This window comes from Crocodylus siamensis, chromosome 15 (assembly GCF_052110815.1).
Source record: "Crocodylus siamensis isolate JL-2025a chromosome 15, ASM5211081v1, whole genome shotgun sequence".
Taxonomy (NCBI): Eukaryota; Metazoa; Chordata; order Crocodylia; family Crocodylidae; genus Crocodylus; species Crocodylus siamensis.
The window spans coordinates 39654227-39682140 of record NC_143409.1 but is presented as its reverse complement, the minus strand read 5'-3'; the positions used below and the strand labels follow the sequence as shown (position 1 = coordinate 39682140).

General features: G+C 48.4%; 2 protein-coding genes across 3 annotated transcripts in view; one reads left to right on the top strand and one right to left on the bottom strand.

Annotated features, from left to right (window-relative positions):
* ALPK3 (alpha kinase 3) overlaps window positions 1–885 on the bottom strand; it is a 58031-nt gene extending 57146 nt beyond the window's left edge. For both annotated transcript variants that reach the window (XM_090030171.1, XM_090030172.1), the window contains exon 1: window positions 627–885. In XM_090030171.1, coding sequence (XP_089886297.1) covers window positions 627–808 — 182 coding nt within the window. In that variant the 5' untranslated portion in view covers window positions 809–885. The remainder of the gene's footprint in view (window positions 1–626) is intronic.
* Window positions 886–18260: 17375 nt separating this feature from the next.
* LOC149852397 (mucosa-associated lymphoid tissue lymphoma translocation protein 1-like) overlaps window positions 18261–27914 on the top strand; it is a 54536-nt gene continuing 44882 nt past the window's right edge. Inside the window, exons 1-3 of the mRNA XM_090029540.1 lie at window positions 18261–18471; window positions 22630–22746; window positions 24353–24471. Of these exons, the coding sequence (XP_089885666.1) occupies window positions 22737–22746; window positions 24353–24471 (129 nt within the window). The 5' untranslated portion in view covers window positions 18261–18471; window positions 22630–22736. The remainder of the gene's footprint in view (window positions 18472–22629; window positions 22747–24352; window positions 24472–27914) is intronic.

Genomic DNA, 27914 nt, shown 5'->3' with positions numbered 1-27914 from the left:
AAACAGGGTTTGAGTACAAGGTTTTTGTTCTAATTTATACAGCTCTGCAGGGGCAAGGCCGACATCAGAGTCACATATGCTGGAATCACTCGATGTCCTTCTAACTACTACATCTGCCCACACCCTTCGTTTCTGGACCCAGGTGGCATGGGGGCCCGGGGCACTGAACCAAACGCCCGTCCGGTCATCCGGGAAGCCTGAGGCTGAACTAGAAATTAGAAACCTCTCCCGCAGCCCTGTGCCTGAGGCCAGGCCGGCCGTCCTTGCCCTCGGGGGAGCCGCGCCAGCTGGTGTCCTCCGTCCTCCCCGCCTCGACAGCCCGGGTCGCAACCGCCATTGGGCTCAAGGGGCCCAGGCGAGGCTCGGGGCAGTGCGGGCACTGAGCGCCGACGCGGTGGCGAAGCAAGAGCCGCTCGCGTGCGCCCGGCGACAGTGCGGCCGGGCGGGGCAGGGCGCCTCGGCCTTGCCCCGCGCCTGGGGGGCGCCCACGCCCACGGCCACGGCCACCCCGCGCGCCCGGTCCCTCCGCGGGCGTCTGCACGGCCGGGCGCAGCCTGGCGCGAGCCCCGCGCCCGCACCTCGGCGCTGCGCGGGCTGCCCGCCCGGAGCCCCCGGCCCCGGCTGACCTGTTCTCGGGCCGGATGCTGAGCAGGTAGCTGCGGCTGTCAGGCCGCGGCACCCACACCGGCCCCTCGTCCTCGTCCTCGTCGTGAGGCGGCTCGGGGCCGTCGGCGCCGCGCGGGCTGCACAGCGAGTAGCGCCCATTGCCCGAGTAGGAGCGGCCCAGCGGCCTCCGCTGCGAGCCCATCGCCGCCGCTGCCGCGGGCAGCTCGGGGGGCCCGACCCCGACCCCGGCCTCGGCCCCGGCCCCGCCGCTGTCAATCACCCGCCCGCTCTATATAGGCGCGCCGGGGCCGCCCCGGGCTCGTCCCGCCGCACATGGGGCTGTCACTCAGCGCCGCCCGCCGCCAGAAATAGCCGCCGGCCCTGCCCGCCGCCTCCCCCCGACGGACCAGACCCCCGGCCCCTCAGACCCGGCCCAGCCGCGGGCCGCCGGGGGACGGGCACGTCAGCACCCAGAGGCCCGGGCTGCCCTCCCCACCCCCAGCCTTTGCCGGCCAGACCAGGGGCAGAAGCTGGCCCCTCCGGAGCTGCAGTGGCTTGAGCTGAAGTGGTGGCACCTGGGCCCTGGCACAGCCCCGTCCCCCACGGCTTGGCACAGAGAGACTTCTCACACGGGCACCAGTGGCTGAGACCCCCTGCCTCTGCCCGGCACACACAAGCACCGTCCATCATCGCTGTGGCACCAGGAGCCTGCCCCCAGCCTGGGAACCCCCAAGCACAGGCCATGGGACTCGCACCCTGCCTTTTCATCCACCAAAATCCACATGCACACCTTGTCCGGGAAGTGCACTGCACCCAAATGACTGAGACTCACACTTTTGGACACCCCATGCACACCCCTGCCTGGGCAGCGGGACATGGACACACACGCACACTTCACCCACTCAGGCACTGGACCCCTTCCCCACAACATTCCCCTTCACTTGGGCAGCAGGTCCCCTTACTGCCACATGTAAGCCACAGGATTTCCCTATATATAAACACACCCCAGTCCTGCCTGGGCACGGTACCCCCTCACATCCCACTCCACACCCAGGGGCCTGTGACATCTCTCCCCACTTCATTCCCTCCCGCCTGACACTTAGCACTATAGTTACACACCTGCTGTTCTCACCTACGTGTGCACTCCTCTCCACCCTTCTTTCCTCTTCCCATTTGGGCACGTGTATCATCCCTTACACTCCCTTACCAGGAGTTGGGATCTTCCTCCAGGAGTCATTCTTGCATTTCTCCACCCATTTTTTTCAAGTATCAGATGGATCGTTATATATGAAACCCACTCCCCATTTACTGGGGTGGATGTCTCACCTTGAGCCTGTGCTTGCTGCATCAATTAAAAAGCTCATTTTCTTTGTCAGTGAAGGGGTGGATGTTGTCTGGTGTGTGCCAGCCCACAAGAACAGGCTGTAGCCACCTGAGGGTATGTCCACCTTATAAAATTACTGAGTCCCACCTTACTTGCCTTATGTCAGCCTGTCACACGGGAGAGCAGCCACACCAGGCTAGCCGTTGGGTGCTGTGGGAGGTACTGAAGTGTCTTTTGTACACACAGGTACTGGACTCATGTGGCACTCAGACATTTGAGGGCACACTCAGGCTTCACAATGCTAAGCTGTGACACCCTATAACAATTTTCACAGTATATTGTGAGAGTATTTGTCTGTCCCTTCTGAGAATCCTTGGTAGAAAGGGCAATGAATCCAGCAACTTATTTAAGTAAACAAATTCCAAGTTGGTGTGTTCCAGGTTTCTGTTCAGATTTCTGTCTGCTCCACCTGGTGTCAAAGCATGGATCCAGGTGCAAGAATGAGCTGTACCAAATATTGGCAGTGGTGCAATTTTCTCCATCAGCAAGACGAGGAAGAACCACCTCATGATATATGCCATGCTTTTTTAAAGCAAACTGCAAGTACAGGTGGAGAAATACCAACAGCTAATGCCATTTCTAATGGCAGAAGAAAACCATCCAGGCTGAAGAGTAATTCTGGAGTAGGGCCACAGGCAATGGGAGGTGATACATCTTCATGCCAATGTGGGACAACCAGCAATTGAACCAGGTCTTCTATATGAGGACAGCCAGGACTGTGAGAGGACCCAGAAGTGCTTAAGCATCAGAAGCATCAGCAGCCCTCTGGAAGGTGACTACCCTGGCTGGTTACAGATTTTTGGCTAATCAATCATCAGTTCCTTTGTGGGGGCTGTTGCCCACCATTTGTTGTTATAGTGCATGTGGGCAGTGTCCCCCAAATAGCTGCAGAGTTTCAGCAGATGGTTTCCCGAATTGTGGTGGAGCCATTGTTAGCACACACATTTTGTCCTTGCAGCTTGCATACACATTTTGTGCACCCATTCCCCTTAGCTGCACATGACCAAAGAATGATGTTGCTTTCTTGCTATAGAGGCCTTGGTAAGCTACAGGAGCTGGTTCATGGAAACCTGCAATGAATGCTCTGCCAAAGTACATAATGCAAGAATCTGGAGAGGCAGCTCTTGGAAGAGGACTGAGCAGGTACATGGTTCCAAGCAAATAACTTGGCTATCAATGAGATCTCTGTTCCCAAGGTAATTTTGGCAGACTCAACTTACCCTCCTGTCCCCTGGCTCAGAGAGGCCTACCCTGACTTGCTAGCACCTGGCAGAAGACTGTACATTAAGCAGGTGCACAATGGTGGTGGAATGTGGTTTTGGTGAACTAACAAGAATATGGACATGTGCTTCTGTAAACAGGCTAGATCCAAGAAAACACAGAAAATAAAGGAAACTGTGTTCTCAAAGCCTTGTTTTGAAGGTGGAGATGATGCAATACATTCATCGTATAATTACTGTTTCTACATAGATGTAATGTTAATGTAACACATGGGTGAGGGAGGCAGCTTATGATTCCTGTATTTGTTTGCCTGTACGCCATTTGTATGAATTTTAAATCAGAGATATAAGTAATTCTTTGCATTCTGCATGAATATTCCATATGTTATTCTTTGGAAAACACATGGAATGTTGTCTAGATTAATTTATTAAACATTTTCAACACAGGCGGCCCAGCTGCCAAACCCTCCCCCCCCTTCAAATGGAAATGCTAAAAGGCACAAGAGGTGTAAATCAAAAACAGTGCTATTTGAAAGCAAAGCAGTTGAAACCTGCTTGAACTCCAGCTCAAAAGGGAAAATGAAAAGTGCAAGAGAGAAGAAATGAATGTGCAGTGTCACATGGCATGGAACTGTGCATCATCACTGCCTATGTTTTCTCTGCTCTGTGTTGCGAAACTAGTAGGTCAGTACTGATCGTAGTATACCCTTCCGTTAGTGGTTAGGCAATGCATTGGCTTCACCCCAGCTCTGGGTTCTCCATTGTCTACATCAGTGATGTTTTGGCTCTGTGAGCTGGAGGAATGGTGTGGGGTAGATCTGCAAGCTGGATCCATTCTGTGGATCAATACTGCACACACAGATTGGGGCCTGATCTGGTATGCATCGGACTGGGCCTGGATCTAGGTTACCATATTGTGGCCATGGCCCTGGCCCCACACTAGATCAGGTCTGCTGCTCTAGCCCTAGCCTCAGCACTGTTTGCCTTGGATTGAGCCTACTGTCCTAGTGCTGCATGCAGTGGATTGGGCCCCTCCACCCCAGCCCTGCACACACTGTATTGGGCCCCAACCCTGGATGTGTGCGCACTGGATTGGCCCCAACCCTGGCTGTGTGCGCACTGGATCGGGCCCCAACCCTGGCTGTGTGCACACTGTATTGGGCCTGCTGCCCCAGCCCCAGCTTCAGCCCAGCTCCCTGTGTGCTAGCAGGATCCTGTGCAGGGGGCCATGTCATCTGTCCTGCGGGGCTTGGATATTTGGCAGTGAGGGAGCAGTGGCACCTTTATTTGCCACTGCTCCCCACCCCGCCAAATTTCCAGACACTTCACTTGGGGAGCCCTGTGGGCTGGATCACATGGTTTCACACGCTAGATCTCATCTGCAGTTTGTGGGTTGAGTAGCTCTGTTCTTCATCATGTGGTAGCATGGTAGTGACATGACTAGGTTTAGGTTTGTAGCATGTGCATCCTTGGATGTGGGGGCATACATCCTTAGAAGTTTTCCAAAAGTGTTACTTTGTTGCTCCTTGTCTCCTCTCATTTTCTGCTCTTTCTCCTTCTTCTGTCTTCTCCTTCAGCATCTTCTCTTCTGTGGCCTGCTTTTTAAGCTACAGTTTGTAAAGCCTGTCTGAACTTCCATCAAAATCTCTTTGCAAGTCTTGCAGCAGGTTCTCTCAATGCTCTTTCCATTTGAAAGATAAAGCAGCCTTTGGCTCACCATAAATGACCACCTCAAAGAGTGTCTGTTCTCTACTGGGTTTAAAGGCCCTGGAGAACAATGCAGCATTACCTGCTGTGTTCCACAATGGAAAGTGACTTCACTACCTTTATGTGACATATTTGGAACATTTCTCAGTTTTAGTGTGGGGGAGGTTCACATTCAGGCAAAAGGTCTGGAAGCAAAAGGTCTGGATGTCTTTCCTGCTCATGCAGGGGGCTGGACCCGATGATCCTTCAGGGTCCATTCCAGCCCTATGATTCTATAAGCATCCTCTGTTATAAAGAGCATGAGGTCAGCCTGTTCTCAGTGGTGACAAATGACAGAACAAGAAGCAATGGTCTCAAGCTGCAGCAGGGGAAGTTTAGGTTAGATATTAGGAAAACTTTCACACTACGAGGGTAGTAGTAAAGCACTGAATGGGCTACCCAGAGAGGTTGTAGAATCTCCATCCTTAGAGGTTTTTAAGACCTGAGTAGACAAATCCTTGGCTAAAATGACCTAGTTGGGGATGATTCTGCTTTGAGCAGGGGGGTGGACTAGATGAATGGATGTTCCAGACTGCTGATAGAAAACTGTCCACTTAGGCAATCTTTGTTCATCAGAAGAGGTATTCTAATGACTGATATTCATGACTGGAGGAGGGATGGAGTTGGCATGGAAAATTCATCTGGCCCAGGAATCAATTTGGATTGTTTTTTCAAGTCAGAAATCCTCCTGTATGTTTCTACAGGAATAAACCAAATGTTGATCCTTTATTAACCTAATAATGTTTTAATGCAATAGCACAGAACCACCATGGATTTAACTTGCAACCATAGTCAACTCATTAGCACCATGAGACTTGGGTAATGTCTTCTGCATTATGCTTATATCAGTAGAATTTCAAATATTGCTCACTTTGGAGTATATGCTCTGTTACTAATGTCAGTAAGAGCTGCATTACACAGATAAATATACACACACGTTGTAACTATGCTTGTGATTGATTCCTGCATTTGCTAGCATGTGATAATTCTTTCTTTTCACCCATGTATGGCTGGTTTTATGACTAAATCACTGCTTGGCTGTTTGAAAAGGTTTCTTCTAACCTATGTGCAATCCTTCTTTGGAGTTTATGTTCAGGAAGTGACTGGAGTTAAGTGGATGATGCTCACATTGAAATTGTTTTTACAGCAAACTTTTGCTTATTTTGTAGTATTCGCCCCATAGTATTAATAGAGATTGGTCATCAGTAGGCACTCTCTGACTTCATGCTGCACTGTCTTGTCTACAAAAAATAGCAATATCAGCTTACTAGACTGCAATATTGGTTATGTTACTCCACTGTGCCCATTTCAGGACATTGTATCACCGGTATTATCTCTCAAAACAGATCTGGGACTTCAGGGCTTATTGGCCAAAAGCAGAAGCATCAAATGCCAGCTTCTGTATTCTCATGGTTCACTCTGATAAACAGAATTCTGTATCTGAGTACAACTGATGATCCTGAAAGCCACATGTGAATGTCAGGTAAGATCATTGAGCAGGCCTGTGTGCAGTGACAGACAACTTCCAGATAGTTATCAGGGAATGGTACACAAGGACCAGGGAATGGGGGTTTGGAGCAGGACACAGAAGGACTGATGACTTTTGTCACACCCTTAATTGCTGTCACAGGATATGTCTTAAATACACAGTTAACCCAAGTTACTGGCACAAAGATCTCAGCACCCAGCATCTGCTTTTCTCCAAACTAAACATAACTACTTCTCTCAGCCTTTCCTCACATGGCTTGCATTCGAATCCTTTTATAAATGTTTTTGTATGTGGTATCTAGAACCAGAAACAATATTTCAGCACAGGCCTCATTAGTGGATATACTGGTACTACTGACTCATTTCTCTTGCGTATAGTTCTTCTGTTAATGCAGCCCCAAATTTGCTTTTTCTTGGAATAGGATCACACTGCTGACTCATGTTTACTTTGTCATCTGTTACAACCCCACAATCTTTTTCCAATACTACTCTCTAGACCAGGGGTGGGCAAAAAGCAGCCCAGGGGCTGGATTTGGCCTGCCAGGCCATTGTATCCAGCCCACGGGGTCCCTAATAATTTTAGAAAATTAGTATTTATCTGCCCCTGGCTGCCTGTTATGCAGCCCTTGATGGCTTGCCAAAACTCAGTAAGCTGCCCTCCACCCAAAATAATTGCCTGCCCCTGCTCGAGACAGTTCCCCCAATTCTTTATTTGTGCTTTAGTTCATTTTATGGTCTGTAGCCCAGCTCTCTAATTTATCAAGCTCCTTTATAATTCTAATCCTCTCCTTCAAAGCATTTGTGGTCCCTCCCAACTTTGTGTTATCTGCAAATCTGATTGGTAAGTTCTCTATTCCTCCATCCAAGTCTTTAATAAAAATATTAAACAAAATTGAACCCAGAAGAGACCCTGGTAGAAACCCACTTGAGACCTCCTGCCATTCTGACATTGCTCCATTTATAGCTAGTTTTTGCATGCAGATATTAAATCAATTATGTATTGATCTAGTGCAGGGGTAGGCAACTCCTGGCACGTGTGCCAGAGTGTGGCACGTGAAGGCATTTTGCTTGGTGCACACACCTCGGGGCAGATGGTAGGGAAGGGGCCAAGTCTGTGCTCCCACAACAAGGATCAGGCCCTTCACACCATCCATCCCTGGCACACCAACATCTTACAGATCGAGCTTATGGGTGTTTTTGGCACTCTGCCCACTGCCAACCCCTGCCCTAGTGGTATTGTTACCCAGACTGTATTTCCCCCAGTCACTAAGGACTATGTTAAAGGACTATGTTAAAAGTCCGACTAAATCCTAAATACCACATTTACTTGCATACCACATGTACCTTTCCACCAAAAAACAGTCCTCCAAAATTGGGGTACATATCTTAAGCTGGGAAGTTGACTTTCTTTGCTGGAACAGAAGCATGGAGGAGCAGGTGTATGGGGAGGCTGTGCTACAAAAGGTCTGCTTCTTCTCTTTCAGGCATGCTAACCCTTTCTTTTCTACTAGTGACTTGGTAGTAGTTTTTGGCTGAGCAGCAAAAATCTGCTGCCAATTTAGCATCAGCCATGAAACACTGGAATCCACCGCTACTGCTTTTTGGCTGAGAGAAGCATTAGCCTTTTTGCAGAACAGTATCTCCAAGAAAAAGCCGGCCGTAGGCCATGACTCCGGAAAAATCATTTTTCTATAGTCTGCCTTCCACACAGAAGGTGCATGCCATATTTGCAGGGGGGGTGGGATGCGAGAAAATACAAATATATCATGTCCAATACATTCCCCTCAACAACCCAACTGGTTACTCTGTCAAAGAGGGAAATCAAGTTGGTTTGACGTGGTTCATTCTCAAATCCATGTTAACTGCTAGCCATTGATGCTTTCTTCCTCCAGATGTTTCGAAACTCACTGTTTTATAATCTGCTCTAGTAATTCCCCTTTTAGGACTGACCTTCATGGATAATTATGATCTATGACCATGACATGAATGATACACCCATTTCCTGTTTGTAATCTAAAATTCTGCCTGCTTGCAACAAAGCTAACTGTTTAGCATTCCTGTTGCAGCATTTCTTTTCCATTTCCTGGTGAATAGCTCTCTTGCAATTACTTTAGGGTTAATCATCTCTGGTTCAAGAAGCTTATTAAATGTTGGCCCCAAGTTTTGTCCTTGTATGCAGAACTCTCTGAATCCATGGTCCTACTGAACACTGGCATGGGTTTCAATATTCTTTCAAATCCACAAAGATGGTCAACCATTACAATAGGTCCTGATTTTTCTCCCTAGCCATTTTATTATATAATAATAACAGTTTGACACAGAGTGCTTGAACTGCTATACTGAAGAGACTTACTTAATTCAGCTACTAATGAATAGTGCACCATCATCTGTTATTAAAGCAGCTGAAATTCCAGTGTGCAAACAGCTATTAGCATTGAGTTATTAAATTGCTTTGCAATATGTTATTCAACAGAACAGTTTAAAAACATGTGAGTATGAGTTCACAAATAAGAGGTGGTGGATTTTCTCATTTAATCCAGATGGATTTGTACCAGCTTTGGCCCAAATGCAATCTGGATTATCATGCACTTTGACTGATTCTTCTGCATTCTGTTTCCTCTGCATTCTTAACTTCTCACTTGGATAGATGATGTCCTCAGGTTGGTTGCACTGGAGCCGTACTTGGCACCAACTGAATATCTGACATCTTGTCTTTGATGGCTGCCTGTGTGACTGGTCAGAGGAGGCCATTTTAGGTTCTGTTCTTATGCTTCACAATACCTCCATGGCAGTATGCCTTCTGTTTAGCATTCCTGTCCCCATGGGCTATGGTACTGTTTAACAACATCCTTAATGAAATACTATCACTTCAGCAATTTCATCTTCTTGGTCCTGGTGACACTTACTCAGGTTTGGTGGCACCTGAGTTTTTTCTGTTGAGCATCCATCTAGAATTTCTTTTCCATATCCTATTCTGCATCTCTTTTAGGAAGCCTCATACAAGGGAGGGATGGGATAGAGGTAGCCATGGACAGATGTAGAATTTTAAAAACGGGGCTGCAGATGGTGAGGTGCATCATCCCATATAAAACAACACATCATTGTCTTCAATTAAAAATTAACTAGAAACTTTACTACTATATTAGGGGCCTAGGGCTGTATTATTCAGTTTAAGATTGAAGCAAGAACAAATATAACTTAATTGGAATGAGTTAAAAACAATCTGAAGGGCTGTGAAATAGGAGCTTCATTACCAGGAGCAGAGAACAGACAGCAGAATTGCAGAACAATGGATAGCTTGACTGATGTGAAACATCAAGTTCATTAAAAAGAAGAGAGGGTCATTAACACCCATGGAAAGAAGAGTTTAGAAAGGATCAGGCAGATTACAATGAGCCATGAATTCAATTAACTCCCTCAGCACTATAAATGATGCTGCCACTGCCAGGCAGTTGCTTTTAAACTTTGGGTGAAGCAGGAATCAAAAGCGGGGTGCAAGTGCACCTGTGTATCCCCCTGGATCCACCCCTGGAAGCAGCTATATGCCAAAGAAGACCCCGGGTCCAGCTTGTAGCACCTAATGCTCCAGTCAGTCTCTGCACCAGCAGCAGCATAGACACTTCTGCCTCTGCCAGCCTAATGTTCCTGTGACAAGGAGATTTCTCATGGAGCTGCTACAGCCCCTCTATGCTGCTGGGGTAACATAAAGAGTTGTAGGTGGCCAAAATGCAGTCCATGCTCTCAAGCTGTTGCAAAGCTGCATCATTTTATGTTCTTTGTTCACACTTGTCAGATCCTTTTTCACTGTCAAAGGGAAGCTTGGAAGCGTGTTCATTAAGAAACACCTTACTAGGTCTGCTTTTCACTTTTAACAAGTAGTTCTGCAATGTTGTGGTCATTTTATAAGTCTAGGCAGTGCATTGCACAGCAGTTTTTGTCATAGAATTCCCAGCGGTTTATGGTCTGTTTCTGTAACAGTCCATTTTTACTCATATATTGATGAAGTCACTCACAAGCTACAACAATTGCCAGAATTTGTTTTTCAGTTTGAGTGTGGTTCTCTTTTGGTTTTACTCAGGGCCTTAGAAACACTTGCCATGGGACAATAATCCTGTAGCATGGCAGTTACAGTTGATTGTGTGGGTTGAATAATGTTACTTTGACCACACCAGTTAGCCAATGTTTGAGTTCTTGCAGGTTGTTTCTCTAAGGAGGAGAAATTTGCGGTGAAGTCAGTGAGTTTTTTGACCTAGTTCTGTAGGAGAATGAAAGACAGCAGGTAGGTTTTGGGGGTTTTGGGTGTGGTTCCAAACCTCTTTCCATGCAGCTCTGTATCCAGAATCTCTCTCTCGCTCTCTCTCCCCCTCCGCTTTTTCTCTGCTTCACATTACAAATTCTTCTCTGTCTGTCAGTACCACCATGTTGCTTTCTTCCCTGCATTTACCTTTGCTGCTTCCACTGCTTCTCTTTTACGTAGCTCCATCAAAAAGTCCGTAGCCTTTCTTTGTTTGCATGCAGGCTGTCACGGAGGCACTGGGGTGCTCCGTGCCTGAGAAGGAGAGCAGGTGAGCTGTCAGTCACCAGGGCAGCTCAAGTGCTGTTTGACAGAGCTGCCAACCAACAGGGCAGTGCAGCTGCGGGTTGCTAGGGCAACCAGCCGGTCAAGTGACCGGAAGGGGGCAGGGCTGGCCCCTTTATAACAGCTCAGGCCTGGGCCCACTAGTAGTTCCCTTCTGGATGCTGCAGGAGCAGGAGCTGAGCAGCCTGAGTTGGTGGTTGCAGCCTTGCTGTGCTGACTGGCTGCGATGATGCCAGGGAGGAGAACACCCTGAAGGGAGGTATGATTGCAAGCCCTAGAGGGGCTTGGTGTTTGCCTTGAGCAAGGAGGCTCTGTGTTTACGTTGTAGCCAGGTGGCTTGAGTTTCAGTTACAGTTTACACTGGAGGACCAGGTGAGGCTGTAGGGGAGTGAGGAGGCCTCAGGGGGGCTCCCCAGCAGCTTGGGGGTTCCCGGTGCCCAGTAGGGGCATGGTGCCAGTGGGGCACTATTGTTTGCGCCGCAGAGGCACGGTGTTTGTGCCGGCAAGGCGCAGTGTTGCGCTGGAGAGGTGGTGTGCGGGGTTTCAGACCCCAGCCCATAAGGGTGGTGTTTTTGCCCAGTGGGGCAAAGGACCCAGAGAAGGGTCAAGGGGCTACCAGAGCCCCACGTGCGAGGAGCGTGGTATAGGTCCAGAAGGAGGGTGATGGCTCAGGAGGAAGGTGTGGAGGAAGGAGAAGGAGGTGTGGCACAGTTACGAGCCAGGCCCAGGGGCGCCGGTAACAGGGCGGCGGCAACGAGCCAGGCCCAGGGGCGCCAGGCGGGTGACGAGCCCAGGGTGCCAGAGGGAGAGCACCAGAGGGGCAGGGGACCGTACAACGTCCCACAGAACAGCTGTGAGGCTTGGGGTGTGCTAAAGGGAAGGTTTGGAGGCACGCATAGCCCCTTAAGGCGGGGGCGCATAGAGGTACCCCATTTTGGAGTAGGGGCAGGACCATACACACCGTTCACCAGGGGGATAAAGGCAGCCTCCCATCAAAACTCATTTTAGATCAAAGTTGTGGCAGGCGAGAATCCGAGGGTGCTGAGTCCACCTTATGTGATGGTAGGGGGCGCTAGGGAGTACACGGCTGCTCTGAGGCCCCACTCCCTCACACAGGTGTTCAGGGAAATCCCGCTATCCACCTCGCTCCCATTCCCTGACCGAACCTTCATGTGGCTGGGTTTGGGGCAGGGGCTCATTTTGTTTCAGCTATTTATTCCTTATCGGAGCTTAATTTCTTTTTATCCTGAATAAGTGTGGTGGTTACGCCCACGAACGTCAAGGAATCTCAGGAGCTAACAATAACATGTTATTTCAGTGCCCGTACCAGGTTGATCATTTACCTTGTATCTTAATGCTTTCCTTGACACATGTTTTCTAAAGGGCACACTCAAAGCTACATCAATGTAATGTATAATATCTATGTCTTAATCCTTTAAGACACCTGCCTTAAACCTTTCAGAATGTTTTTGTATCCATTCTATAAACATGCTGCACACACATTTGATTGCCTGCATAAATGATTTCTTCTATCCAAACATGTGGCATTTTGATGTTCTACTGTTTCAAACTCTGCTTCAGTGATTCCCAAAGGATGTGCTGCGACACCAGGGGCAGGCAATTATTTTGAGCAGAGGGCTGTTTACTGAGTTTCAGCAAGGCATCAAGGGCCACATGACAGGCAGCCCAGGGCAGATTAATATTAATTTTCTAAATTTTTTAGGGGCCCTGTGGGCCAGATAGAATGGCCTGGTGGGCTGCATCTGGCCCCCAGGATGCATTTTGCCCACCCCTGTGCAACACACTAGTGTGCCACAAAAAATTAGATGTTATCAGTATCAGAGCTGGCCCAGGAGATGGGTCATCTGATTTGCAGGGCCTCCTCATGGGTCTGGAAATGTGGTAGTGGAGAAGTGGTAGTATTTAACATTGCCATGGTTCCCCCACTGCCAAATTTCCCAGCCCCATGCACAAGGATTGGACCCTGGCTGGGCTGAGCCCATGTGGTGGGATCAGAGCAATGGATCAGATCTGGCTTGTGGACCAACTCAGCATTGCTCATCTGGCCTGTGGATCCAAAAGGTTAGGTACTACTACTGAAGTTGTACATATGTCGGGTATAAGAGTAAAGTGTGCTGCCAATTTGAATCCAGAAAAAAGTGTGCCCAAAGTATGGACATTTTGGGAAACTGCTCTACTTAGTGGTATTTGTGCCTATTGTGTTGCAAAGGCAGAGTTTGCTATGTTAATGTCATATGGTCTCAAATCATTTTGTCTGCAACTACTGTGCTTTTGTTGTGCTTTGTTTCAGCTCGCTTAGCCCTTTGCTTTGTAAATTTACTAAGAACCTCAACCCAGAGCTCTGCTTCTGTCTCACCGGTAATATCCTGAGAATCTTTTTGCTACAGCTGTATGTTCAGAACTTAAATTTGCTCATACACACATGCACACACAGACACATGTACACAGGCATGTGCATGCACACATTTGCTTGTTCCTGCCACCACCACAAACAAACTTGTCTCCTGCCTTACACCAGCTCATACGGATGTGATTCCTCATTTCTCATCACACAAATATATTCTTTCCTTTTCTTTCACACTTTCTCACTCACATTTCTCCCAGCAACATGTACATGCATACATGTTATTTCCTATCCTAAACTGTACGCACAACTGTTCCTTCTTTCCAGTACACAAAAGCACTCTCTCCCTCTGGTTATCCATACATCCAACACCCTGCTGTCTAGGCCTGTGCGAGTTGCCAGTGATGCGATCCAGCTTCGGATCTGGCTGCTTCAGATGGCTACAATCCGATCCAAGTTCGGGTCCGGGTTTCCGCCTCGGTCCGGCCAAAGCTTCGGAGCTGCCTCGGAGATCTGGCCATGGGGTAGATGGAGAATCAATGAAATGGCTATAACGTTGTTGTTTTTTGTCTGGTTTGGATGAAACATGCAGAAATGGTAGCCTCTGCTGAGTGCATGAAACCTGCCAAGTTTCAAGAAGATCGGTGGAGCAGTTTAGGGGTAACTGGACCCCAAATTCTTGAAAGTCAAACTCATGTCAGGGCTATGTGTTGCACCACAGGGGGGTGAAAATGGCAGGGCTGGTAGCTCTTGCTGAGGCCACAAAGACTGCCAAGTTTCAAGGAGTTTGGTGCAGGGGGCTGGGGGGAACTGCACCTCGAGCTGCGGACAAGCAAAACTCATGCCATGGGTGACACTGCGTGTGCTAAGGCGCAGCGGGGTGACAGCTGCAGGGATGGTGGCCCCTGCTGTGGCCACAACACCTGCCAGCTGTGGAGGAGATGGGTTCAGGGGGGTCCTGGGGCCCTGCACCCCGAGCTGCTGACAGGCAAAACTGGTGTCCTGGGTGCTTGTGGGACTGTGTCCGTCTTGGGGCAGTTGATTGTCGGCATTGATGCTTTCCTCTCCTTAGCCTGGTTTTGTAGGTGCTAATTGATGCTCATTAAGTCTTTATGTAGCAGCTAGGTCCTGTGTATTGAGCTGGTCTCTGAGTCCCTGGTCCCTGAGTGAATCACAACTGATTGTTGGTAACTGGGAACACAGCAGCTCAGCAGCCAGGCCTGCAGCAGTGCCCCCCTCCCCGCCCCAAGACAGACACCATCGGTCCCACAAGCACCCAGGACACCAGTTTTGTCTGTCAGCAGCTTGAGGGACAGTTTTCCCCAAACCCCTGCACCGATCTTCTTGAAACGTGGCAGGCTTTGTGGCCTCAGCAAGAGCTACCACCCCTGCAGTTTTCACGTCCCCCGCCCCCCCCCGCCGTGTTGTAACACAGAGATTTGACAGTTTTGCTTTTACAAATTTGGGGTGCCGTTTTCCCCCCCCCCAAACCCCTGCACCGAACTTCTTGACACTTGTCAAGCTTCATCCTCTTTGCAGAGTCTACCACCTCTGAAAATTTCATCCAAATCGGACAAGAAACAACAAAGCTATAGCTATTTTGTTTCCCCAGTGTACATTATGGCCAGCCCCACGTGCTGGTCCCCCTGCGGCGGCCGCACTTGCCCCAGCCTGAAGCGCTGCCCCAAGCCTCGCATGGCCCTAGTGCTGTCACTCCCATGCTGAGCTGAGGCCCTGGTGTTCCAGTGTAGATGACACTTAGCTAAGTCAGACAACAAGCAAATCCAATGATGTGTCTGGATTTCTTCCTGTTGTTTCAAATGTCTTATACCAGGTGTGTCAAACATGTGGCCCCCTGGGCCAGCTGAGCGGTGTGGGCTTGGTCATGGGCCGGATGAATGGTGCATGGCCATCCCACTCCTTCCAGTCTGTGGTGCAGTGGGAAGATGCCCAGCATCCTGGGTGCACTTGCCTACCACTGTGGGAACAAGCTGCAGCACCACTCTTCTTCCTGCAGAACTGCTGGAGCTCCAGCACGGCAGCTCTCACCTGGGCTCTTGGCTGCTGCCAGGGGAAGGTCCCTGCCATCAAGGCTTTCAGCCAGATGACACAGGTCAGTGGGCCAGGCCCAGCCTGCGGGGCACATTTGACACAACTGTCTTACATGAAACCTTGTAAAAGAATCCAGCTAGAACGCGACCAGGCATGGCCTCCACCCAGCAGAAGACGTGATGCATCAACCTTAGATCTTCTTGTTTATAAATATTGTGGTCATGTTAACAGGCTTCAGAGTGTAGTGACTACCTAAGCCAGCTTTATGAGAACTTTGTCTCATCAGAGCAGCACGAAGCATTAAGAGCATGCTGCTAGATCAGAGCTTTAATTTGCAGTTGGCTCACAAGTTTAATTACCTGAAGTGGAGGATCATTTAAATTTTTTATGTGAAACACATAGGCAAATTTACCAAGTAAATTTTACTGGGATATGTGACTGTCCTTGCTGTGAAGAAAGGGAGGTTATTCCACAAGTTCAGGAAATCCCAACAATGAAAGCCCAGAGGTGGGCTGGGATGATGGAGGTTCTGAAATAAGTGAGAGTGGAGGTTTGTAGGATGGGGATGAGGGGAGATGAGCATGATTCAGTGGAGAACATAAAAGGGGCAAGGTGGATACCGTGAGGAAGTAACACTGGCTCTGTTGAGGTGCAGGGTCAGGGGTCTCGGTGAGCAATGATGAGTAGGCCTGAGCTACAGATGGAACCTGAAGTGTAAGAGAAAATGTTCAGAGACAGCCAAAGATGTTCCCAGGTAGGGGCCTGGGGTGGGCAGCTCAGCCCCTTTGCACCAAGCAATACGGTATTTAGAAGCCTCCTGCATCGACTGCACTAGGTACTGAAGCTTTACTGCTGCAGCAGAGGCACAGGGAAGCCAGTCCAGTGGTGAGACACTGAGAGGCTGGCCATAGGCACCCTCATTCACACAATGCCTGTCTCACTGGCAAGGCCCCTTTCCCTGTCCTCAGTACCATCCCCTGCCTTCCCACCTGCTATTATTTCTCCCACAGTTCTGTTCACTACCCCTCAGTGTCCCCACCCCAGCCAGCAGCACCGTAGAGAGCCTTGGTGAGGAGCCATCAGAGCTCACTGCACATGCATGATGCAGCCTAAGTATGGGGGGAGGCACAGCCCCCTCACCCCATTCCTGGTCCACTACTGGATGTGAAAGTGGTGCAGCCATGTTCCCCTATCCTCCCACTGGTGTCCCATGGCCTAGAGAGGGGGGCAGTTTACCCAGCAGGAGTGTCACTCCAGCCCCTCTGGTCATCTCTCTTGTACAAGGAAAAGCAGGAGCCAGACTCCATCCACAAAACCCTTCAGAGCTGGGAGTGCTGGAACTAGCAGGCCATCACCACACTGACTCATCAAACGAATTACAATATGTAAACCAGATGGAGACCTGATCTATTGACCTGGCCTTGTCTATAGGCTACGGTCCCAACTGTGAGAGGTTATGGCAAGGGCCAGATGAAGATATAGGCACTGTGTGTCATAACTAAGGCTTTGCCTCTGAGAAGCTAGACTGCATGAGAGAGCTATGAAGCACTCCAGGGTGTCTCAGGTCTCAGATTTCTCCAAACCTAGTTGCAGCCACTACCTGCATTATCTCCAGAGTGTGGTGGTTGCAGCTTCTCTTGCATAAGTTTCATGTCCCCTCAGTTGCTTGGCAGAGTTGGTGAGGAATTTTTCACAAAGCATTCAGAGAATGCAGGTCTGACGAAACTGAAAGGTTACACAGAAGCATCTTGGTTTTGATAAACTTTTGATCTGCACAGAAAAGTGTCTTCCAGTCTGTCTAATGGGTTGCTCAGCTGGCCTGTCTCATGGTCGGGATCCTGGCATGTGCAGGTATCCTTGGAAGTCCTGGGAGCTCCAGCTGTAGCCAGGACTCAGCTTCCAGCACCTGGATCCCTTATGTGCAGGATGAAATCTGGACACTTCGAACACCCAGTTCAAGCCAGTTCTCTTTTGGGGTTGAGACCCTAAGTTCTACACCTGGGTCAAGCTGGCACCTGCAGGGCTTCTCAGCCTTTCTGACACTTATGGCTGGAGATCTGTACTGTAGGCTTCCCATTCCACAGGCCCCAGGAGTTGCAGAAGGAATCTATGGCAGTCAAGGGGGCCCAGGAAATTTCGAGGCAGCCAGCTCCGCTTAGTGTTGGAAAAATCAAGCCAAAATGCTTTGGTTCTTGTGAAATGGAAAAGGAATGGGGATAGAATGGAGTTTCCCTTCTGCTGGGAATTTTGAAAATTGTAACACTTGTTCTAGACCAGATGGAAGGTTTTTCTGAAATGTCAGCATTTTCTGTAGAGCCGAAATTCCATGTTTTGACCTTAAGGCAGCATCTCCTGCTGCAGGTTCTGCGTCCTGCTCTTTGCCCTCTTGGAATCCGTGCACACTGGTTGAGGCAAAGTAAAAAGGCAACAAGCGACATTATTCCCTTGCATAACTTGCTCATCAGCTCAGAAATGCGGCGCTTTCATCAGAAGGCAGGGAAGAGGTTGTGGCTGGGCAGGGATCGTGGAAGGCTTCTGTGAGCATGTCTGTGCGGTAGCCGTGAGCAGTACGGTGGCTAGCAGTACTGTGGCTAATGGCTGCTACTGTTATAGCTCATTATCCCTTTAAGAAATATTGAGCTAAAAGAAGAAATCTGAGTGCTGATTCATAGGCAGTCTTTGAATGGGGCTGGGAAATCCCCTGCTGGGGCAGCTTGTGACAGAGAAAATTGTTCAAGTCACCTGTGAAGAGATGTCCACTCACACGGGGCTAGCACGGCGTGTCGCTTCCTGAGCTAGCTCCAAAGAGTCTCACTCAGAGGGTGGAGACTGGCTGGGAGTCTGAATTTTCCCCCAGTTTCACTTTCTGCGCTTAGGCTTGTTTTGGGATTGGCTAGTGACTCAGCCTGGTGTGTTGTTGTGAGACTCCTCACCAAGTCACTGCAGAAATGAGGAAGTGCTGGATCCCCGATGCTCAGTACAGTCAGAACCTTCCCGAGGAGCAGGTTGCGAAGGGGCTGCTAACCGCCTGGTAAGTCCCCTAGTGCTTTTCCCCAGCAGAACCGGTCTCTTTTTTCCTCTCTGTAGCTCTTTTCATATTCCTTTGCGCAGTGAAGAACTTAGAAAGAGGCACATGAGCGGCCTCTGTGATTTCCCCTGGCAGCCTCCCTGCCTGGGCACGCTGCCCTGCCGGCTGGATGCCGGGGTTTGGCTTTGACATAACTTGTGGGAGTCAGAATCCTCTGCTTGTCTGGCAGGGACTGACGGGGACAGGGGCTTTTCTCTAGCAGACCTGAGAGGCCGTCTCTAAGCGCTGGCTGGTGAATGCTGGTGCCTTTGAAAAGTTATAAGGGATCTGAAAGCACTGAAATGGGAGAAACGATACTTTCAGATCACAAATGGGACCCAAGCTGCAGATGCTCTCAGCTCCTCCCAGCCCTGAGGCCTAAGCTGGGGACAGGAGAAAGTCAGAGGTCTGTTTTTTCAGTATTGCTGCAATCATTCTATTAAAATCACCATGTGGTAGGAGGGCATAAAACAAAGCAAAGCTTGCACTGCTTCCTTACATCTTCTGGCATTGTCTTGAGCAACATGTGGGAAGCATTAAGGTTGTGCTACTGCCTGTCAGAAAAAACACAGTCCATACTTGCTGTTAAGGTGAAGGATTTTATAAACAAAACTCTAGTCATTATGTTTTTTGATTTTTAAACAAGATGAATATAGCAGTGTCATGGCTGTAGCTAATAAGCAATGTTAGCAGCACACTCAGTTTAAAGGCCATTTGTACCCCTTTAACACATTCCTGACTCTCTCTTCCTCCCCTTTGGCCTCGTGTTGCCCTGTGTGTGAATCTGGTTCCTTTGAGTTCAGTTGTCCTGTTCCCTCATTTACTGTACTAGCACTTGCTTATAGCATAACTAAATGCTTATAGCATCAGGGTCACTGTTAGTTGTACATGTGTATCATTTTTCTAGGTCAGAGATACTCTGACCTTGGATCCCTTGGCTTCTGCTTAAACCTCCCCCCCCCCGCCGGCTCTTCACAGAAAAGGTTATCAAAGCTTTCTCATCTTTTGACAGCCTGTCTTAGGTAGTCTTTCCTGCAGCTGTGACTAATGCAACCCTTGTGCTACAGTATTATAATGTACTGTTGGGTTTTAAAAATTTGAACTGGAGCGTGTTTGCTGCAGTTCACTGAGGGGTGTGTAGGGGATATGTTGCTACTCTTTTCCTTAATGCTGACTGCTCAGGGGGCTTCTGAGCCAACCAGGACTGAGTGCCTCTGACAGGCACTAACTGTGAGTCCATCACCAGTGCATCTGAGAGGCTTAATATGATGGAGCTATTAGCAAAGCTGATCATGCTACTGTCTTAATACAGTCCATGTTTTAAAAGCTAGAAGCTTAACTGCACAAAGGGCCTGCTTTACAGCCACAGCAGTGAGTGCAGGCAGGGACTGGGGCTATAATAAAATACCTGGTTTGAAAAATTAATAGATATACTTCATGAATTGTAGCCTGTTGGAGTGTTTTATGTTTCATTCTACTAATATGCTAGGCCAGATGGATCTATGGAGCTATTCAAAATAGTAAGACAGCAACAGGAATTGTAATCATAATTAATCATAATCTGACACCAAGCAGGAGGAGTGGTAGATATGTTGGAGGGCAGGGCTGGAATTCAGAGAGACCTTGTCAAATTGGAGGACTGGAACAAAAGAAATGCCATGAGGTTCAATAAGGACAAAGTCCAAAGTCCGGCACTTAGGATGAAACAATCCTATGCACTGGTACAGACTGGGGACTGACTGGCTAAGCAACAGTTTTGCAGAGAAGGACCTGGGGGTTACAATGGATAATAAGCTGAATATGAGCCAGCAGCGTGCTCTGGTTGCGAAGAAGGCTAACAGTATACTGGGCTGCATTAGTAGGAGTGTGGCCAGCAGATTGAGGGATTATTCCCCTCTATATGACACTGGTGAGGCCACATCTGGAGTACTGTGTCCAGTTTGGGGCACCTTACTACAGAAAGTATGCGGACAAACTAGAGAGAGTCCAGTGGAAGGCAGCAAAAATGGTCGGGGGGCTGGGTCGTATGACTTATGAGGAGAGGCTGAGAGGACTAGGCTTATTTAGTCTGAAGAGGAGAAGACTGAGAGGAGATTTAATAGCAACTTTCAACAACCTGAAGCTCACCTTTACATGAGATGTTTACTGTGCAGTTGACTAGTTAACTATGCAGTAACTGTCTCAGTATCTACATGTGCACCCCTATTACTAATAAACTCTGCAGCTTGTATATACTAGTACTACGCTGCTGCAGAATTTTTTCACATGCAACAGCGCATATCCTGGCTGGCTGGAACACACGGTGTTTTCGTGTGGGGCTAACCGAGCCGGGGGTCACTCTGCCAGTCCAGAACTGCTCCAGCCAGGCTCCATGTGCTGTGAAGCAGCTGATTGAGGTGCTTCAGTGTGGCGGCTGCCTGCTGGCTAGCCCCTGCACTGAAGCAACCTATGCCCCAGCCAGCTGGGGCAGTGTTCACATGTGCGCTGCTGTCCACAAAAAAAACTCTGCGGCAGGGTAGTACTTGTAAAATCAGTACTACCCTGTACTACCCTGCTGCAGAGTTTATTAGCTGCATGGGCATTTGTGCCTCAGTCAGCCCCTCCATAGCACATGGAGCCTAGTCAGAGGAGCCCTGGGCTGGCAGGCTGACCCCCAGGTCCCCTGCCAGCCTAGGTTGCTCTGACTGGGCTCCACATGCTGTGCACAAATAATGCCATATGCTCTTGAGTCTTTTGCTCCCAGGAACATGTTCAAACAGCATACCTGGGAGCAAAAAACTCTGGCGCAATTAGCTCAAGAGTTTATTGATACACAGTAATTGCACGTGTAGACAGACCCAAAGAGTGGTTACAAAGAAGAGCAGCTAAACTGTTCTCAGTAGTGACAGATGATGGAACAAGGAGCAATCGTCTCAAGTTGCAGCAAGGGAGGCTGAGATCAGATATTAGGAAAAACTCTCTCACTAGGAAGGTGGTAAAGCACTAGAACAGAGAGGTGCTGGAATCTTTATCCTTGGAAGTTTTTAAGACTCGGGTAGACAAAAGCTTAGCTGGAATGATGTAGTTGAGGATGGTACTGCTCTCAGCAAGGGGGTGGATTAGATGACTTCCTGAGGTCCCTTCCACCCCCAGTTTTCCATGATTCTATGACTGAGCCATGCTGTTCGCTGGAGTGCTTCCGCTGAAACCATGAGAGTTCCCCAGGGCTGAATGTAATCTGTAAGGCCTGTCTTTAGGTTGTTTCACAACAGACTGCATGTCCACATCGTGCCCAGCCCACAGGAGGTGAAGCCAGCTAATCTGTCCAACTAAGAGTTCCCCCGATGTTATCATCCAAGTTTCCTATGCCCACCTCCTTGACATAAGGAGCACTGTGGTGTGGCTGAAGTACCAGTTTAGTATAGTTGCTCTAAGCTGCTGTAGATCCAGGCTTGTAGCACACTGGATGGAGCAGTTGCAGGGACAGAGGCTAGTTGAGAGGAAAATTGTGGGTGAAGGGGATAGGGGAGACAAGTAAAGCTACAGGCACCAGAGGAAGGCAGGCTGAACAGCAGGACCCTAGCTGCCCAGTTCTTGTCCCTGTCTCCTAGCTTATTTAGCTCCAGGAACTCCTCTGTAACAAAGCTCTGTTCACGCTCCTGCTTCTCCTCCCCACCCCCCTTAGTAAAGATCAGGACACCTCCCCACCCTTTTCCCTGAACAATTCTGACTCCCCTTCCACCTCCTTGCCTAACCCACTTCTGATGAGCCTTAATTCTTCCTTACTACCATACCTCTCTACCAGAGCTCTGGGCTCCCGTGATCTGAGCCACACCTTCGTTTTCCCCCTCTCAGCTCTGCTTGACTTCCACCCCACATTCTCCTCATCTAGGAGAGCTAAGGCTGTAAGTTCTGTGCTACTCACTTGTCTCTGTTCCACCTTCTTCTGTCTGTAGGGAGCATGTGCCTGCTTCTCTGTAGCCAAAGTAAAGGGTAAAGCAGTAAGCAGGTGGTTTCTTGCTCCTACTTCATGTTGGGCTACAAGTGAGGATGGATCAGGCAACACCCAGCTGCCTCTGTTTGATTTGCTGCCACAGGTGCCAAGGGTTTCCTGTCTTACAAGAACTCTCTGCTTTCTTCCAGAGGCAGGTGCTGTTTCTTAGACGGCAGAGCTACCAGGGGTGAAGTGCATGGCTGCGGAGGCTGGGCTTTTGCCTGTGCCCTGGGAAGGACAAGTTGCCCATTAAGCGATGCTGAAAGGTGAAGTTTGAAAACAGTTTCTGTCTTTGCTGCAGTTTATAGTGGCTGCCACATCTCTCTCCTGCTCCCCAGAGCTTACTGGCTTGTTTGAAGTGCTCGTCCTTATGCTGCCAGCTTGAAGTGGGATAGTGAGTCTCTTGAGACTTGGGGACAAAACTTTCTTTGCCTAATAGGCAGTCAAGTCTACTTAGATGCCTAAGTGCCATCCAATTCCACCTAGCATTAGTCCCTGGAAAATAGTTCATGCAGAAGGCAGGTGGGTTTCTTCCTGCTGATTAATTTTTTGTGACAGTCTCAAGGCTAAGATGATGGCATATTATAAAAAGAAGAATGCTGGTGGTTTTTAGAGTCTTAAGCAGGGTCTATTAGGATTGCACTTAGGTGTGTACTAGGTGGAAGATTATCCAATCCTTGGTGTTTTAAAGGCCCAGCTGCTGTAGGCACATGGTGGTGGGAGACAATTTGCTTCCATTTAAAATAAAAAACAAATTTCTACCTGCACCTTGTTTGCAGAGGAAATGTAGAAAACCTGAGCCCTGAACTCCCCTGCACCAAAGGCACCAGAAGACAAATGGAACAAACTCTGCATTCCTTGTGGTTTAATTCTTCTGATGATGTTTAAGCCAATTTTAGGCTTTTGGGGATCTGACTCATGACTTTTAATGTCAGTGATGAACAATAATGTTGTTTGTCTTCCTAAACTCAACTTGGGCTGAAGTGTGGAGACACAACGGGTGTTTTCATACCAGCTGCCTGCCACATGCTCTATGTTGCTAAGCTACTAGGGCCTACTGAATTGTGGAGGGCCTGGCAGGGTCTCTGGCAATCCTGGGAGCACTGATGAGAGACCTACCCTGTCTGTTTGGTTCTCCTCTGCACATGCCAGTGCTCAGACACTAGGCAGGTTAGCTACCTTGGTGCATCCCGTGAGTGTGCACCAAGAAGCACCTCCAGGATGCACAGCTTGAGTGCGCCTCTGAGCGTGTGCTCACAGTGGCCTCTAAACCAGCTATACTGCTTCATTTCAGGACCCTGGTGCATGCTGAGGAGGCCTAAATACATAGGGTGCAGTTCTCAGGCGTGGCTTGGAGGGGGCATATACAAGGTCTCAGTGAGGTTTGCTTTGTCAGCCAGATCAAAAAGGTCTGTGGTCCAGAGGTGTTTAAACCCTCTGTGTTTGAAAACCGTGTGCCATATCCTAGGCATTGGGTGCCTGTCGGCTTTCAAGAAGATCTGTTTCTTCAGCACCCCTGTCATATGCCTGGCCAGTTCAATGAGGTGTCACAGAAAAAGGCAGGCGGCCCCTGAATGCTCCTCCTTGCCAGGGCCCATGCTCAGGGACTGCAGTCGGTACCCTGCCCCTTAGGTGTTGAGTGAAGGCTCCTGGTACCATCCTTTCTTCCATCACACCCAGGTGGGGACAGGCCTCAATCTGGCACCAAACAAATACCCAAGAAAACAGTGCCCTGCCTTGTGCCAGGGTTTCCTTTGCTCCACAGCAAAGAGAAGACCCTGCATGGGTGAGGGCCCTGTGTGCCAGGCCCCTCTTCTGCTGTTTTGTCTGGCCCTCGGGTTTCCTAACAGGGCTGCTTCTGTTTCCACGTAGCTATTGTGATCACCGAGCAGCCAGTCTCGGCCTCCGTCCCTGCCGGTTACTCTCTCACTCTGCGATGTAGAGCGGAGGCCTGTACTTCCCTGCGGTATCAGTGGTTCTCCCAGCACCAGGTAAGGCCAGGGAAAGCCAGTCCCATCTCTGACTGCAGGAGAGAGCTCCCTCTCCCTAAACCATGTTTATGGCAGGTCTGGAAATGACCAAGGAAGAGAATGCCCTTTAGTCTTGGGACTGCAAAGCCTCCATGCCCGAGTGGCCGCGTGTATAACTGGTTGTGTGGACAAGAGCAGGGAGGGGTTGGAGCATGGGGCCCACTGCAAGGAGGAAAGGAATACTGCAGCTGCAAGCAATTTGAAATCAGCTAAGGCACAGTAGCGAAGGGGCAAAGAACAAGGAAAGACCCGAGGTTGAGGAGCTGAAAGGAGAGGACAGGTTTCTAGTACGTGGGGATACAGGAGCAGAGAAATATGGAGTAGATTCAGAGAAACTGAGAGACAAAAGGGACTCAAAGAAGCTATGCTTTCTGTACTGAGGCAGGAACCCCCCTGCACTGGGGAAGGGTCACTGATACCTAGGCCACCAGAGAAGTTTGTCTAACCAATTCTTAAAAAGCTTTAGTGATCATGAGGCAGCCTGCTCCAGTGCTTCATTACTCTTATAGTTAGAAAGTATTCCCTGATATCCCAGCCAAATCACTTTTGTTGCAAGCTGATTTTATTCTTGTCTTCTTTCTGTTTCCACAAAAAACAAAAACCAGTCATGATTTCCTTTATTAAAACCTTTTCTCTGAACAAGTACAACTCTAAGGTGCTACCCTGCCCTACCTTCTGCCTCACTTCACACTAACTCCTCGTTTCTTTTATGTAATGGAAGAATGTTATCATATTGAAATTCACCTCTTAACAATGGAAAATCCACAACATGAGAACAAAAGAAGCCAGATTACATAGTGACTGACAGCTAGTGCCTGTTGCCTAACCTTGCTCAAGAAATGTAACATCCTCCTTTTCCTTGGATCTCTTGAGAATAATTAGCAACTATTTCCTCTCCATAGAGTGGCAGGACAGTGAGGGTGCCTTCCTTCCCAGGCTTTACCTGTGGCAAGTTAGTGTGTGTTTGATGTGTTGGGTGTTGTGCCTGATAGTTGTTTGAAAGAATTGTTTGCAAAGTTTTTAAAACTAGGTTAGAGAAACATTTGTCTAGAATGATTTAAACCAGGATGATCCTACCCTGAGCTGGCAGTTCGACTATATGACCTTCTGAGGTGCCTTCCAGCCCTACTCATCTATGGTTCTGTGATTCCCAGGAGATTTGCCATTTGCAAGTCTCTGGCTAACACACACAACTCTGTTATTAAGCTTAGGCTGTACTTGTTTCTTTCCCAGACCTGAAAAAAAGTATGTTATGCCTGAAAGCTGGTCTAACATCTCTGATATAAAAGAGAGATCACCAAAAAAGCCTTTCTTCTTGCGTATTTCCTGGACCATCATGGCTACAACATCACTTCAAGCCTACTATAGTCTTGTCCCCCTTCTCTTGTCTTTTCTGCATTAAACTAATTCAGTTTTTTTTCTATTGTTCTGGAAAGACCATATTATTTACCCTTCTTATTCCTGTTGCTGTCCTTTCAACTCTGCAAGTTGTCTGTGTTGCTTAAAATATGATGTCCAGAGCTGGATGTAGTATTTAGGTGAGGCCTCCCAGTACCAAGTAGAGAGGAGTAATTATGTCTCATGTCTTACCTGTGACACAGTTGTTTCTAGCTGCCAGAATGAGATTTGCCTTTTTGCAACAGCTTCTCATTCAGTTTTTGATCTACACTTATCCCCAGATGTTTTCCTTCAGTACTGCTGCCTAGCCAATTTATTTGTTTTATTTGTACGTTTAATTTCTCCTGCCTAACAGTAATACTCTCCTTTTTCTTTTTAACTGAATTTGTCTTTAATTTGGGTTCATTTTTCCAACTTGTAATGATTGTTTTGAGTTCTGAGGCTGTTCTCCATCATGCTAGTGATGTGATGACTCCCATTTGGGTGTCATCCCCAGATCGTATAAATGTACTCTCTGTTCTGTCATCCAAGTCATTAACTCAAATACCGAACAGGACCACCCAGCACAGATCTTTGAGATTTCCCACTTCAGATGCCTGCCCAGCGGAATAGTGGACCATTGATATTTCCCCTTTGAGAGGAATTTTTCACCTCTTGTGCTTCCACTTGCTGTTTGGGTTTTTTTTTGTTTTTTGTTTTTTTTCACTTATACCCCAGTTTGCATATGACAAAATGACTTGGGATGGTGCCAAGACCTGTAGGAAAGTGAAGGTTTATTGCATATTCTTCTTTCTACTTTATTTACCAGGCTAATTGTTCTGTCAACAAATGAATTTGTATTGGTTTGGCATGATTTACCTCTGACAATCCATATTAGCTATATTTATCACTTTTTATTATGTTTTAGGTACTTATTAATAGATAAACAGTTTTGTTTAGCAAGGAAACTTGCAGCAGATTTTGGAGAAAGGAGGGGGGTTTTCAGTAGGTGGAGAATTCACCATCCCCACCCCTTCCTACCCTATGTGTGTTAGATTTTCTCCAGAGGTGTTCAGCTTCCTGAGAGACTAGAACATAGGCAAAGGGAAAGCAAGTACCTGTAGGTGGGGGAAAAACAAGACTTGGATATAGGCGAGAAGGACTTGAACCTGTAGACCACAGAGTTAGCAGAGGGGAAAGAGGCTAGCGTTTGAAAGAAGAGGCCAAAAATCCCAGTGAGGCTTGTGGGCTACATGTCATGGCAGGTGTGAGTGATGGAAAAGGGGGAGGTATTGCTTAGGGAGGTACAATGGAGATCAGAGAAAGGCAGCCAGGTCCTGGGAGAATACAGCCAGGGGAAGCAGACTTGGACAGGAGAAGGGAAGGAAGGAGCCTGCTTAGTGACTGAGGCCAAGCAAGGAAGAAAGTGAAAAGAAAGAAAGCAGCAGATCTGGAAGGGCCATCACATAGAAACTGAAATCACCTCATTGAGGAGAAGGGGGGTAGGAAAGAGGGGGAGACTGATGGGAAGGCATGAAAGACGAGAGATATCAGATCTCTCCCACCAGATGTTTATGGGGAACTGACTGCACAGAGCAGGAGCCCTTGATTGTGAGCAGGGATTCTGCCCTTGCATAGGAAACTAGCTGTTATTCTGCTCCCAAACCCTGCCCCTCCACTGCCTGGTGCTATATGTCAGCATTATCCCTGAGGCTAGCTCCTTGGTCAGGGCTCTCCTTCTCTCCCACTGAGTAGGGAGATAAGCTGACCCCACGTGCTCACAGGAATTGGCAGTGACACAAAATGCCTGGTATTTGGTTACCAGGCTCCAAGTATTTATTGTAGCAGAGCTCAGTGCAGTGTCGGGGTTAGTAGTTCTCAACATTTTAAGGCTTGAGGCACCCTTTGGAAAATGCTAACTCTTCTTTTTCCCATATTTTTGTCTATGGAAATAACAGTTTTTCTGTGCAAAGAACTCAAAGACGACAACTAGTTAGAATATATTTAATTCTATAGATTTTTATTTG